This window comes from Mobula hypostoma, chromosome 18 (genome assembly GCF_963921235.1).
Source record: "Mobula hypostoma chromosome 18, sMobHyp1.1, whole genome shotgun sequence".
In the NCBI taxonomy this organism is placed as follows: Eukaryota; Metazoa; Chordata; class Chondrichthyes; order Myliobatiformes; family Myliobatidae; genus Mobula; species Mobula hypostoma.
Genome location: NC_086114.1, coordinates 30,803,028 through 30,818,314, shown reverse-complemented (window position 1 = coordinate 30,818,314; position 15,287 = coordinate 30,803,028). Strand labels below are relative to the sequence as shown.

At 45.0% G+C, this 15,287-nt stretch overlaps 1 protein-coding gene across 1 annotated transcript in view; it reads left to right on the top strand.

Annotated features, from left to right (window-relative positions):
• Positions 1 to 206: 206 nt before the first annotated feature.
• The window catches only part of LOC134358432 (wings apart-like protein homolog), a 188,622-nt gene continuing 173,541 nt past the window's right edge, over positions 207 to 15,287 (top strand). Inside the window, exons 1-2 of the mRNA XM_063070655.1 lie at positions 207 to 295; positions 2,505 to 3,034. Of these exons, the coding sequence (XP_062926725.1) occupies positions 2,527 to 3,034 (508 nt within the window). The 5' untranslated portion in view covers positions 207 to 295; positions 2,505 to 2,526. The remainder of the gene's footprint in view (positions 296 to 2,504; positions 3,035 to 15,287) is intronic.

Below are 15,287 nucleotides of genomic sequence, written 5' to 3'. Positions count from 1 at the left end.
CGGTTTTACTACGTTCATCTTTCAAATGCTTGCACTACAAGTCCCGGGAAGCAGCGCGGTCCGTTGCGCGGCATTTTGCGATAGGCAAGAAGGGATTGGCTCCACGCGGCGGAGCTTTCACCCAATCGGCGTGGCTCTCAGAGCCGGGTGGCGTGAGGTGAGTAAAGGCGCCATGGATTGGGGCGGCTGCGGTCAGGTGACCGGGCGGTTATGGCGGTGAGGTGTTTTTTCTGTTAGGCCCGAGCGGAGCAGCGAGGCCCCGGGCCGGCGTTTCATACAGAGCCGGGGGACGGCGGTGAGTGGTGGTCTGGGCGCCGGGGTTAAGGGCAGCGACTGTCTGGTGGGGGTGGCTGGGGGGAGCCGACTGTCGGAGGACTGGCGTGGTGGGGGCGAAGAGGTGACGGGAGGTCGGGCGGCTCCGGGCCCCAATCTCCGGCCGCCGGGTCCTCGGTTACGGCGGTGCCGTACCCCGAGGCAGGGCTAGACCCGTGTATGGATCTAATGCACCATCCGGCCGCAGTGAGACCTGGGTGAGTGCGTTACCCCTCTCCCCCCTCCCCCCCCACACCCCACACCCCACAGGACAGGAGAGGTGAAGGTCCCGGCCTCCCTTCGCCCAGAGACCCGGTGATACCCTGCCTCCGTCCCGCTGCGCTGCCCTTTGTATTGGACCGAGTCTGTACTTTGAACGGCGATGATGCTCCCCGGCGCTTTCCTTACTCCCCTCTCACGCTTTTGCTGGAGTTTTATTGTTGCGTCGCCCACGCACGTAATTGCCTTTGACGGGAGGATTATGAGCCAGGGGTAGGGACGTTCAAAAGTGGATACAAGTGCCCACTGTCAGTCCCTTCCAGCCAAAGGCTGGGTAATCCACTGAAACTTCCTGTGCTGAGATCAGTCATAGTTCCCAGTGGAAGGGTCACAGGTTGGAAGTCCATTTTCCACCACAGATGCTGCTAAGTTCCTCCAGCAGTTTGCCGTTTGGCTCCAGATTTCAGCATCTGTATTCTTCAGTCTCTTCACGTTTGGCACAGGGGTCGGCAGATGTGATTTATAGGTGACTGACTGAACAGCTCAGCAATACAGCCGGTGAAGTTCAGAGGCCAAAATTGCCAATTATGGTCTAAGTGTGATGAGTTGTTTTAATGTCTGCCTGGTCATTGGGTGAAAATATACTTGCTTTCGACAAAACTTTCAAGTATTCAAGAGAAGCAAAGTTCTTTATTTATGCTTTTGGACTCTGCCAAAATATAGCTGTGGGAATAATTCTTCACCCTTGTGGGGATTCCAGCTTTGGCAGTAGCAACGTTCGGATGTTGTTAATGTGCCAGTGTAATTTTCTGAGGTATAGTTACAAATAGCACCGCTGTGGGTTAAACTATATGATCTGTCCGTCAGGATCGTTGCTTTTGGCACAGTGGTAAGGGGCCCATGTTCTGGTCTTACTGGAGCATCATGGAGGTGGAATTGTTACAGTGACCGCGGTCCGAGGAACCACTGAGAGTGGCAGCGTTGATTGGCGGCGACTCCGTCATATAGTCTTGTGTTGAGAGTCTAGCTTGTAGGTGTTACAGGGCAAGCTAAAGCATTCTAATTTCACATCTCAAACAGTAAGTAGCCTAGTTATTGTTTAAACACTCTTAGGAGCTGCGCATTTGGGTTCTCATGGTCTTCAATGTTACACCAACGCAACTCTACTGAGACTTGCTGCCTTCCTCGTCCCACCGTGTACGCGTGCTGGGCCTTCCTCGTCCCACCGTGTACGCGTGCTGGGCCTTCCTCGTCCCACCGTGTACGCGTGCTGGGCCTTCCTCGTCCCACCGTGTACGCGTGCTGGGCCTTCCTTGTCCCACCGTGTACTCGTGCTGCTGGCTGGGTTTTAGAGTGTCTTGTGTAATTGGAGTCTAAAATTTGCAGTTTGTAGAGTAGCAAGTTGGTTAGATATTTGCAAACAAAAAACGCAATTATATAAAGCGGAAGCGATAATATGAAGTTTTCTTTTGTGATGCTGCCATATTGAGGATTGCTTTGTCGTCTGAACTCATCTTTTACTCTCTGTGTTGGGCTAATATTTATCAGTGCAATATTTATGACATTGTGAACAGTGTCATGTGAAGGCTGCCCTGCTTCTCTTATAATTCCATTTTGTTAAATAATGACTTTCTGTACCTTGCCTTCAAATCCACTGGCAAGCTCTAAAGATCCACCAGTCCGAGTTCAGTCGATGCCCTCTCTCCTGTCCCAGCAATGCTTGTGGGTGAAATACAGAGGGGTGGGTGCAGATTTGTTTGACTTTCGGGGTGGAGGGGAGTAGAATAAATGTTTCATTCAGCACAGTTTCTCTTCATTGGGGTGATGGTTGTCATTTGAACTTAATGGGGAAGCATCACAGGCAGGCACAGTCACCTGAAAACGGCATGAATGTGTGACTGTGCCTGCACGAACCTGGCAGTGAAGGACAGAGGTGAAGCTCCATCCTAATTTCTTTCTGTATTCTGTTACAGGGAATATGAAAGAAGTGCCAACATGACATCAAGATATGGGAAAACCTACAGTAAGAAGGGGAGCACTGGCAATTCGAAATTTGACGAGGTATTCTCCGGTAAGCGAGCGAAAATCAGCACGAAATGGGGCGAGACCACCTTTAAGGCTCAACTGGGCCAGAAGAGACCGAACGTGAAAGCGGAGCCAGTGGAACAGCCCAAAAGGCAGAGGGTTGAAGACCGCTTGCCAGAGGACCCGTTTGGGTTTGACAGTGATGACGATTCTCTCCCGGTGTCTTCGCGGAATCCAACTCCGGCCAAGGCGCCGCAGCCTGCGGAGTCTCTGAGGCGATCCGACGCGGATGGAGTGACCTCCCTGCTGGAGGTGAACAGTAGGATGGGTCGGCCTGCGGGCGGCGAGGCTCTCGTCTGCAGCAGCAGGTTTGCGTCCTTGGCCGATACCGTCCAGCAGAACAGTTTGGGTCGGAGCTTCGATTTGTGTCCAGAGACCAGAGACGCCCACGTCTCCGGCAACAGGTTGAACTCACTGGGTGAGTCCAGGTTTCCCTAGTCTAGCGACGAGCTCTCTGAACAGGATGTGCCATTAACCGTAACACTCACCAGGGCAGAATATGAAGGGGTAACTGAGAAAGAGAGGTGCTGATTTAACTGTACAGGTTAGTGGGGTGAAACACGCTGACCCGTTCAGGCCAGCGTGGGGTGACGTAACCCAGAAGATAGGGGCAGGATGAGTGGAGAGAGGAACCTGGAAGGTGTAGGTGGTATTGTATAATGGACAGTGTCGCTGATCACTGACTGTGGCCCCAGTATGGGGAGGTGCAGGTGGTGTTGTACCACGGGCAGTGTGACTGATCACTGACTGACTGGCCCCAGTATGGGGAGGGGGAGGTGTTGTACAGACAGTGTCACTGATCACTGACTGTGGGCCCAATATGGAGAGGTGTAGCTGGTAGTTTACCACACGGACAGAGTTACTGACCACTAATTGGGGCCCCAGTATGTGTTGGCAAGTGATGAGAGGTGGGTTTTGTCGGCAAGTCCACTACCTGCCCCTCTGTGTAATAGATGATCCTGAGAGTGGAATATGCAACGTGACAAATGTGTCTTCATCAAAAGTGGGCGCCGTATGAAATTGGAGGTGAGAGGACAAAGATAACCGTCGAAATCTGTGATTTATCATTAGATCTGCAATTTCAGAGTCTTTGGCGTGTACTATGAAGTTGGGAGGTGAATCCACTCCGATGCTACATGTTATTTCTTAAAGAATTGCTGTCTTAAAGAGATGGTTTCCCAGTCCTTTGACATGGCAGCACTTCACCAGTTCATTAGGTGAAACCATCGGGGTGAACAGTTGGATATGCAGTTTGTCTGGAGCTGGCTCTGAAGATCAGATGGCCCACTGGTGCTGGGAGAGTATTTGGCCATGGCCCCCACAGGGCTCAGGGCTGAATTAGCGATTGAGTTCAAGCACATTTGGTCAGTTAAATCAATGAATTAAAACTTCTTATTCTGGTAGTTTAAAATCACTCCACCCTTTCACCATGTACTACCCTGAGTTTCACTTACTTGCGTGCAAACTCCATAAATTCATAATAGAATGGGTATTAATAAAAGACCACAGCAGCTGGGCGTTCAAACGGTGTGCAAAACACAATGGACTCTGCAAATACTGAATTAAAAATGGTAATAAATATGGAGAACATGAAATGAGTCCTTGAAAGGGAGTCTGTAGGTTGTATGAACCTTCCAGTGATGGGTTAAGTGGTTTTGAGTGAAGTTATCATTTTGGTTCAAGAGCCTGATGGTTGGGACATAATAATTAGTCCTGAACCTGGTGGTGTGAGTTCTGAGGCTCCTGTACCATCACCTTGATGGCAGAAGTAGTGGGAAGGGAGCATAACCTGGGTGGTGGGAGGCCTGATGATGGCTGTTGCTTTCCTATGACAACGCTCCGTGTAGATGTGTTCATTGTGAGGAGGGCTTTGCCCATGATGGACTGGGCCGTATCCACTACATTTTGTAGGATTTTCTGTTCAGGTGTATTGGTGTTTCCATCCCAGGCAGTGATGTAGCCAGTCAATATACACATCTATAGAAGTTTATCAAAGTTTTAGATGTCATGACGAATCTTTGCAAGCTCCTAAGGAGGTAGAGGCACTGATGTGCTTTCTTTGTGATTGCATTCAGAATAGATCCTCTGAAATGATAACACTGAGGAAGTTAAAGTTGCTGATGCTGTCGTCCTCTGATCCTCAGATGAGGACTGACTCCTGGACCTCTGGTTCCCTCCTCCTGAAGTGCATAATCAGCTGACATTGAGTGAGAGGTGGTTGTGACATCACTCAGCCAGATTTTTCATCATCTTCCTATCTGCTGATCCGTCACCACCTTTGATTTAGCGAAGGACAATGGTATTATCAGCAAACTTAAATAGGTCATTGAAGCTGTGCTTAGCCACACAAGTGTAAAGCGAGTAGAGTAGTGTGCTAAGCACAGCCTTGTGCACCAGTGCTGATTGATACTGTGAAGATGTTATTGTCAATCCCAACTGACTGGAGTCTACGAGTGAAGAAATTGTGGTTCCAATGGCATAATGATGTATTGAGGGCAAGGTCTTGAAGCTGATTGATTAGTTTTGCGGGGGTGATGGTATTGAATGCCAAGCTGTGGTGGGTGAGTATCCTGATGTAGGCATCTTTGCTGTCCAGATGTTCCAGGGTTGTGTGAAGAGCCAATGAAATGGCATCTGCTGTTGGCCTCATAGTGCCAGTAGGCAAACTGGAGCAGATCCAAGTCATTTCTCGGGCAGGAGTTAATGTGCTTCATCATCTTGACCTCTTAAAATGCTTGATCACAATGGATGTAAGTGCTGCTGGACCATAGACATTGAGACAGGTTGCCATGTTCTTAGGCACTGGTATAAGTGAAGCGTGCTTGAAGCAGATGTATACCACAGGCTGCCAAAGTGAGGGGTTCAAGATTTTAGTGAACCCTCCAGCCAGTTGATCAGCACAGGTCTTTAGGACTTGGCCAGGTGCCCCTTTTTGTGGTTTCAAACCTGTGGGTCAGCCTTGGAGTGAGATCACAGGATCTGCAAGGGTTGCAGGAGTTTGTGATGGTTCCTCCATGTTCTGATGGTCAAAGCCAATATAATAAATAGCAACAACATGAATTGTAGAGTTCTAAACAGTGAGTCCATGTATTGTGGAAGCATTTAACTGTTGTCGTGAGTGAATTTATCCTCTGGTGATAATAACTGTTCCTGAACTGAGTGCTGTGGGACTTGAGGTTCTTGTCCCTCTTTCCCAATGGCAGACGCTAGAAGAGAGCATGGCCTTAGGTGGTGGAGGATCCTTAATGGTGGAGGAGGGCTTTACCTGGGATGGACTGGCTTGTATCCATTACTTTCCGTAAGTTTTTCTGTTCAAGGGCATTGGTGTTCCCATGTCAGACTGTGATGCAACCACTCAGTATACTCTCCACCATGCACCTATAGAAATCTGTCAAAGTTTTGGATGACGTGCTGAATGTGCGCGAACTTCTAAGAAAGTAAAGGTGATGCGCTGCTCTTTTTGGAATGCTGCCATGGAAGAGCCAGATTGTCATAAAAACCCATCTGGTTCATTAGTGTCCTTCAGGGAAAGGAGTCTGGTGTCCTTGCTGATGCACAGACTGTCCAGCAGCAATGTACTGGATTCTTAATTGATGTTTGTAGTGTCACTCAGTTGAAATAAAACTCTAATGCCATTGAGACAGGACAGATCGCCTGGTGTCATCAAAGTTGTCACACAAAGCAATGCTGCTAAATCCTGTGAACACTGGGAAATGTGGCTCCGTTAGGAGTGCCGTCCAACAGACGAGTTGTGTAACAACCTGGCAGGGTCACTCGTACGGTCCCTAGACTTCAGCCAACGTTTTTCGTTGCCCCCCCCATTGGCTTGTTGGGCTTAGTAAAGGTGCAGTGATCTGCAGCGAGGATCGATGAGTGTGAGGGTCCTCAACATTGGTCACAGACCTATCAAGTTTCAATGTATCATGTTAAACAGAACTAGGGAAACTGATTGCTGTCACTAGCCAGTGAGAAACGGTACAGTTCAATGCGCATATTCATTTGGAGAGACCAAATGCAGGTTGAGTGATTTGCAGATGAATCTTCCCCTAATGCCATTGTAGGAGTGACCAGTGAGGGATGAAGTATTGTCTATGTGCTGTTGAAAGACGTGGCAGTACTGTTGTTACTTGCTGTGCCAAACTCACCCTGTCCTGGCTCCCCTAATCCAGTCCCTTTGCCAGAGTTACAATATGGAGCCAGTCGTTTAAAATAGAGGAGTGTTAGCATTTCTTTCAATCGTATTTGCTGCGCATCTGTGCTTGGCTCTCTTCCAATTCGAACACAGGTAGGTTCCTTGTCTGGCATCCCAACAGCTTCCTTATTTAGAGCAGCATCCTTTAGAGGATTTCCTCACCTGACACATCTCGCCCTCTGCATTTCAAAGACTTCCAGGTCCACTGTATCACCTTCACCAACCACTCTGCTTTCCTCAACCCCTCCCATGCACCAGCAGGATATGCAATTTGCTCTTTTCCCTTTCAACGTTTCGGAACCTGAGCAATCCTTCCAGTGATTCACCTATTCCAGTTCAGTTGCTGCAGAAACCAAATGCAGGTTGGATAATTGCTTTTGAGAATGCCTCTGAGCTTCGTCTCTGGTCTGGGGTATCCCGACTTTTTTTTTAAAATTCCGTGCACCCTGGTTGGGAACCCTGCTCTACTTCCTAAAGTTCTCCGTCCATTTCCATTGTTATTGCCTGGTTAAATCATTCTCGGATGTTCCAATGTAAGCTGAAACAGTCACACCTCATCTTCCATGTAGATATGTTGAAGCCCTGGAACTTGATAGTGAATGAAATCCTTTCAAGTTATTGCATTTTCTCTTTGTACAGCTAATGTGCTGAAACTCTCTTGCAATTAATGCTTTTCTGCATCCTGTCTGACGCATCTCCCTCAGTTCTCTCAACCTTTTCCTCTCTCCGCAGCTTGCTTGTTTTCTCACACTCCCATTGTATTGAAAGGTCCAACACCCAAAATGTTGGCTTGTATTCCTCTCCAAAGTGATGCTGCATCACTTACTGAGTCACTTGCGGCATTTTGTCTCGGTTGGGCGCTCAGCATAGTTTTCTCTCCAGAAACAGCAACCGCGATAAGCAGCATTGATCACAAGCTATCCCATCATCAAAGGAGCAAAACGTCCCACCACATTCAGTCTTGAATGGTGGTGATAATTAAGCTTAACTGGAGCAGTAGGCTCTACTAAGGTATGCATCTTGACGATGTAATTACTGAAAGCAGAGCCAAAGCATTAGCTTCTGATGTGACAGAAACCAGTCCTCGGGTAAATCAATTCACTGCAAGTGAAATGGAATGCTTGATATAACAAAGGGATTCCAAGAGCATTGAGCTAAGGGATGTCCGCCCAGAACTGCCTACCTCCAGCTAAATTGTTTAGGTGCAATATGAGCATTAAGGCAGTTGTGGAAGATTCCTGCCACCTGTGCTATTTACAAATGGGGCAAATACCTCATTGTCATTCATCAGTGAAGTTGTCAACAATGCCGTCAAGCTGTCATTAGGGCTTCCTGCTTATTGCTACGATTGCTTCGGGTCAATTAATCCTAATTATTCACTACCTCCATCATTGGTGTGAACCTGCGAAGTGCAGCTCTCTGTGTTGTCTTTCTACAGTCCTGCTCAGAACTGTGGTATCTGCTATATGGGAAGTCAAAAGTAGTAGACAGATGAATAGTACCTATGATCTTCCTCCGGTTTGTGCCGCATACTGACTTCTCCATTTCTTGTGACTAAGCCACAGTGAGGATGAGGAACATCTCGTAATACTGCTGAGAGCCAAATAGGTGAAACAAAGGGAGGAATAAAACAAGCTGATGTAGAATGTAACTTAGACCATTACATTGAATAGTTTGTTGTTGTGAGTTCCATGTTCTCTTTCGGCTGGCTAGCAAATTTCTTAATTGACTATCTTATAATTTGCTTATTTTATTCGCTCTCTTCCAGATATAAAGTAATTTTCTCTACTACCATCGAACCCTTTCACTAACTTCAAAGCCTCTACCATGTTGTCTTTCAATGCATAGTGTCTTGAGTTATTCAGAAGAGCATTCTAATCTTCCAGCAGCACCTCCAGTTTGCAGTCATTTGTATGCAAGTGTTTATTAAACGTTATGAGGGCTTCTGCTTCTATAATCCATTTGAACAGTAAGCTCCAGACACCTGCCAATCTCTGGGTTTAAAACAAACTCTTCCTTTGCATCTTTCTATACCCACTGGCCACATTATTGCGTACCTCCTATACCTGATAAAGTGGCCACTGAGTGTATATTTGTGGTCTTCTGCTGCTGTAGCCCATCCACTTCAAGATTTGACATGTTGTGCGTTCAGAGATGCTGTTCTGCACCTCACTGTTATAACACATGGTAATTTGAATTACTGTTGCCTTGCTGTCAGCATGAGCCAGTTTGACTGTTCTATTGTGACCTCTCTCATTAACAAGCTGTTCTCACCCACAAAACTGCCACTCACTGGATGTTTCTTTGTTTTTCGCACCATTCTCTAGAGACTGTTGTGCATGAAAATCCCAGGAAATCAACAGTTTGCGATAATCAAACCACCCCATCTGGCACCAACAACCATTCCATAGTCAAAGTCATTTAGATCACATTTCTTCCCCATTTTTGATGTTCGGTCTAAACACCAACTGAACCTCTTGACCATGTCTGCATGCTTTTATGCATTGAGTTGCTGCCACGTGATTGTCTGATTAGATATTTGCATTAACAATCAGATGTTAAGGTGTACCTAATAAAATGGCCACTGAATATGTAAATTAAAATTTAAATCCATGCCCCCGACTCTTGATCCTTTCAAGGCATTTGGGGCTTCCCGATTTACTTTCCTCTGTGCCTTTCATAATTTTATATACCAGATTGGCTTTCCTCAGTCTCTGTTCCAAATAAACCTCTGACATTGCAGTTTTTCCCTCAGAGCTGGCTGCGTTATTTGTATATCACTTTCCTTTAGTGTAATAACACCTTTCCTAAAATGTGGTGCCCAGGAGTGGATATGCATTATGCCAGCTGCAGGCTTGCTGGAGCTGTGTGCAATCCCAGTATTACTCTGCTCTTTACTTAACTAATGAAGGAAAGCTCTGTGTTCCTTCATTGCATGCTGTGCTGTGTTCCCATTATTGACGTACAGTTCAAAGGACTCTCATATCTCTTGTTTTACTTCATTTGCTTAAATACATAATATCTCACTTGGGTATTAAAATAAATGATTTGCTACCTTTCTGCCCAATTGACCAGACCATCTGTGATCCAAGCCAATCATGAAGCCATTTTCTTAGTATTATCTGCAAGCTTATTTATCTTGTCTGCTAGATTGAGGCCTAAATCATTAATAAGCAAGAACCTCATCTTGTCTGTTTTTTTATTGTGATAATTTCTAATCTCAAGATATGATCCCATGCTTATCTGTTGGTTTTTTTGGGGAGATTGGATGGGATTTTTACAGGAGATCTTTGGGTTTCTCCTTTCTTGCAAAAGAGTACTAAAATGGAAGCCACGTGGTTTGGACCCAACACATGATGACATGTAATACCAGGTCACTGCTTGTGTTATAGTTTCAACAACCGTAGTTGGCTGCAGTTGTTTAATTCGATGTGTGCTATTGAAGCTAAAACAATGGTCATCTGCAAAATGCAATTTCCAAGGGTCAAGTAATAAAAATGGTTTATTTTCTGTAGTTCTAGTATTTAGTACATACAGTTGGCCCTCCTTATCCGTGGGGGATTGGTTCTGGGACCCCCCGCGGATACCAGAAAACGCGGATGCTCAAGTCCCTTATATAAAATGCGTAGTACTTGCATATAACCTACGCACATCCTCCCATATACTTTAAATCATCTCTAGATTACTTATAATACCTAATACAATGTAAATGCTATGGAAATAGTTGTTATCCTGTATTGTTTAGGGAATAATGACAAAAAAAAGTCTGTACATGTTCAGTACAGACGCAACCATCGTAGCTCTTCTGGGAACGCTGATGCTGCCTCGGCATCAGCCGATCCCGATTCTCCCGTGATCTTTAAGTTCTTGAGGCTGTAGCACTTTACATAGCTAGCCAGCCATCCCTTACAAGCCTTAAACTCCTTCCAAAGTAGCGACCGAATGAGACGCGAGGCGAACAATGCTCAAACAGCGAGTGCTGGAGAGAGAACTTCTGGGTTTTCCCGATCCGCCGTTGGTTGAATATGTGCATGCGGAACCTGCGGATAAGGATGGCCAACTGTTTTGCCCTGGAGAGATTTTCTATTTTGTGCTTAAACTGTAACTAATTTTCTGTGGTGAGCCCTTGTGGACCTGCTTGTAATTTTTGCAAGTCATATTCTGTATAGAACATGCCCTCAATGGCCAGTTTAGTAGTTACACCTGTATACCTGCTGGTTAATACCAATATCTGATCAGCCAATCATGTGGTAGCAACTCAATGCATGAAAGCATAAGACATGGTCACAAGGTTCAGTTGTTGTTGAGACCAAACATCAGAATTTGGAAGAAATGGGTTAAATGACTTTGACCAGGGGTCCCCAACCTTTTTTGCACCGCGGACCGGTTTATTATTGACAGTATTCCTGTGGACTGGCCGACCCCGGGTGGAGGTGCGGGGGTAAGGTTGCCAGCAGACAAGAGTAGCAGTCAAATACGTTGTGTTTACCCTGAGAAAGACGACAATGACCATGAAGCCTTGTGCAGGCACCAGTGCGCATGCGTGTACGTGCCGATTTTTTTTTCCTACAAATAGTTTTTGGCGATTCTGTGCGGCGGGGGGGGTGTTAATCACGACCGGAATATAGGTGATAAGTGGCTAATACACTCAATTTTGTTTCTAAAAGGGTTTATCTAATGAATTTAATATTAAACACACAGTGCATATTTTCCTTGCATGAATATAGTGATAAGTCAATTATCAGGGGAGGACAGGGGAGCTTGAAGTAAGTGTTGAATGTACTTCTAGTAGAAGTGGTAGAGGCAAGTTCGATATCATTTAAAGAAAAATTGGATAGGTATATGGACAGGAAAGGAATGGAGGGTTATGGGCTGAGTGCAGGTCAGTGGGACTAGGTGAGAGCAAGCGTTCGACATGGACTAAAAGGGCCGAGATGGCCTGTTTCTGTGCTGTAATTGTTATATGGTGATATGAGTCAATAGCATCATAACATCTCCTTTCCGCGCTGACATGGATAACGCGCGGGTAATGACCTCGCATGCGTTCAAGCTCAACAGTGCGTGACAGCGAATGAGGAAGGGTGCAGCTGACTCATCGCTAAATCGTATCGTTTCTTCGCGGCCCGGTAGCACATGCTTTGCGGCCTGGTGGTTGGGGACCACTGACTTGGATCATGGAATTATTGTTGGTGCTGGACTGGGTGGTTTGTGTATCTCAGATACTGCTGATCTCCTGGAATTTTGACACAAAGTCTGTAGAGTTTACAGACAATGGTGCCATAACAAAAAAAAAGTGAGTGGCAGTTCTGTGGGGCTTTTGCCTTGTTAATGAGAGAGTTTAGAGGAGATTGGCTAGAATCGTTCAAGCAAATGGTCTCGGCCCAAGACATCGACTGTACTTTTTCCAAAGATACTGCCTGGCCTGCTGAGTTCCTCCACCATTTTGTGTGTGTGTTGCATGGATTTCCAGCATCTGCAAGTTCTCTCGTGTGTGATGATGTCTGCTGGTTTTCGGTATGCTGATGTATCAAACTCAGTGCATTACAAAGTTTTAATTTGTACTGTACATTTAAAGTTAATTGTTTTGGGTGTTCCTAAGTCCTGATTTGTGACTGGCCTCTGTGGTGTTTCCCATTGGGCTTTTATCATGAGTTGGATGTTTAGAGGTGAACTCAGGAGACAGACTCCATGTTAAAACAGGGCACTTGCAGTGTTTAACATTGATCACCCAACTAATGTTGGGGCCTTTTTGATCGATGCAAAGGAGTAGGATTCCAGGATGATTTGTTCTCTTGTCAATCTTCTGTACTGATTTGGGTAAACCAGAGGGTAATATCGGCAGGATTTAATAGACCAGTTGTGATTTTCATTGCTCAGGTAGGAATTGTAATTCACAATTTGAGAGACTGTAGTATTATGCAATTGGGTTATCAGAGGCAGGTAACACATTTGGGTAAATGAACGTAATGGGGGACTTCTGATTTCATTTCTGCACTCGGGTGGCTGAAGCTGATGATCTTAAGATTTACAATTTGGGCAGCCAAGTCTGAATACAGAATGCCCTGACAACTTGACAATACCCTGAGCTGCAGATGTTCTTAAAAATAAAAAAGAAATTGCAGAAGTTGAGAATTTGATATTAAAATAGGCAAAAAAAAATTAACTCGCCAGGCATCTGCAGAGAAGTGGGGGAAGGTAATATTTCAGTTTGGCAATCTCTCATCAGAAATGAATTGTTTGCTGTTTCTCTTCTATACATTTTACCTGACTTCAGTTTGTTCAGTGTTCACTGTTTTTTACTGCTGCAGTTCCACTGTTTTGTGCATATATTATGATTAGGATGCCGAGAAGAGCAGCAAAAATTAATTCGACTGCAAACTGAGTGACTCATGAAGAAACATAGACATTTGTCACTGTAGAGAAAACAAAGTTGCCACATTCCCTCTGAGTAGTAAATGACTCACTAAATTCTGGAAACACCATTAGTTTATGTTGATCAAGTTAAAAGTAAATGTATTTTCTGGAGAATTTCTGCTTTGCTCTGTAAGATCATGGTGTAGTATTAAAATGATAGAATTCCTAATTTGTTGCTGTATTCTTGCCTAACTTGAAAGATTTCTGTTGGACAACTGAGCCTGGAGTTTTTATTGTCATTAGTTTATAGGCAAGCTTCTTAGCTTGCTGATTAAAGTTGTGAATTGCTCACCAACTGGATGCCTCTTGTATGCTGACGATGCTATATAACATCTATAGTTTAAATTTTGGTTCGCATTTTAAATATTGGATAAAATTGATTTAGTGTGACAGAACAGTTACATAAAATGCAAACCGTGTAGCAGCATCGTATGACATCCTAGGGATTCATTGGTGGTGTGCAGCTATAACTAATAATCCCCTGATCTTTATCTTGCCTTCCTTTTTCAGATCTTTTTCTTCCATAGTATATGAGAGTTGATGCCCATATGTTGAGCAGAACAGGATCTTAAAGCTCCCATGCCATATAGAGGGCTTATGAAATCACTGTAGGAAGCAGTTTTGGTTTCTCCCTGCAACAATGAGCAAAATAACCTAAATAAAGGAAGTGAAACAAACCAAACCAGTTCCTGTCGCTTTTCACCCACCACATGAGCAAATAGACCTAAGCTTATTTACCCATTGGTTTGTCTATCCCTTCACTCGCCTATCCAGTCTAGGCTTTAATGCGTTGAATACTACTGTTAAGAGTCCACTGTCAGATTATTAAAGTTTCTTGTGTTCTGTATTATCCCTCCACTTAATGTGGTCCCAGGTTCTTAATTCCTTTGGTTTGCTCTGCATGCTTTTTATAGTACCATACTTTCATAGTGAAGTGTATTTGGAATGTACTGTTGACATGCAACTATTTTGTAGACATGTCTCACACCAGCAGGAAGCAATAACAGACAACCTTAGGTGGTGACTGAGGTATTAAAAATTGGCCAGATTTTGGGACTCTGCTCTGCAGAAACATGGAGGTGAGGAGATTCAGATTTATTTATTTGTGTTGAGATGCAGTGCTGAATAGGCCCTTCCGGATCTTTCAGCCATGCTGCCCAGCAACCTCCAGTTTAACCCTAGTCTAATCACGGGACAGTTTTACAATGACTAATTAACCTACTGGTAGGTCTATGCACTGTGGGAGGAAATTGAAGCACTCGGGGAAAAACCCATGCATTCCACAGGGAGGTCATACAGACTCCTTGTAGATGAATTATGACTTTGTTTCTATCGAGTGTTACTACTGGGTGAAATCTGGGCACCTAAACATGTTGAATATTGAAATCCATCAGAATCTGCGAATTCTGTTCATCCCCTCTCCTCTCTGCTTTCCTCAACTTAACTGAAGTAATATTCTCAGCTGTGGACACAGTCTTGCTTTGTGTTAGAGGTAATGGGAAACAAGAGGATACTGAGTGATGATGGATATGGAGAATTTATGAAGTCGGGGAGTAACGGAGATTAGTGCTTTGAAGGAAAATGTTGGAGGACGGTGGTCAGGGTTTTGTATTATTTAATGGGTACTGCAAGCACTAAAGTTAAAACAGTTACAGGGCAGCAGGGTAGTGTAGCAGATAGCACAACGCTATTACAGCACCAGTGACGCAGGTTCAAATCCGTCGCTGTCTATAAGAAGTTTGTACATTATCTTCATGACTGCATAAGTTTCCTGCAGGTGCTTTGGTTCCCTCCCATTTTCCAAGGATGTACAGGTTGGGCAATGCAAACTTCTTGGGCTGAAAAGGCTTGTTATTATGCTGTCTCTGAATAAAATTAACATTTAAAATGACTAAAAAGAACCAATAAGAAAAGCTGTTTATGTTCTTGCATGTGTAGATCAAAGAAGAGCAGGCAGGGACCTTGGCCAGTGATAGGGGTGGAGGGTGGGGTCGCTGTTGAGCGTGAGCCTGTCCCAGACAAGAGAGACTTGAGAGTGATAATGAGTGGGAATCAAAAGAACAGC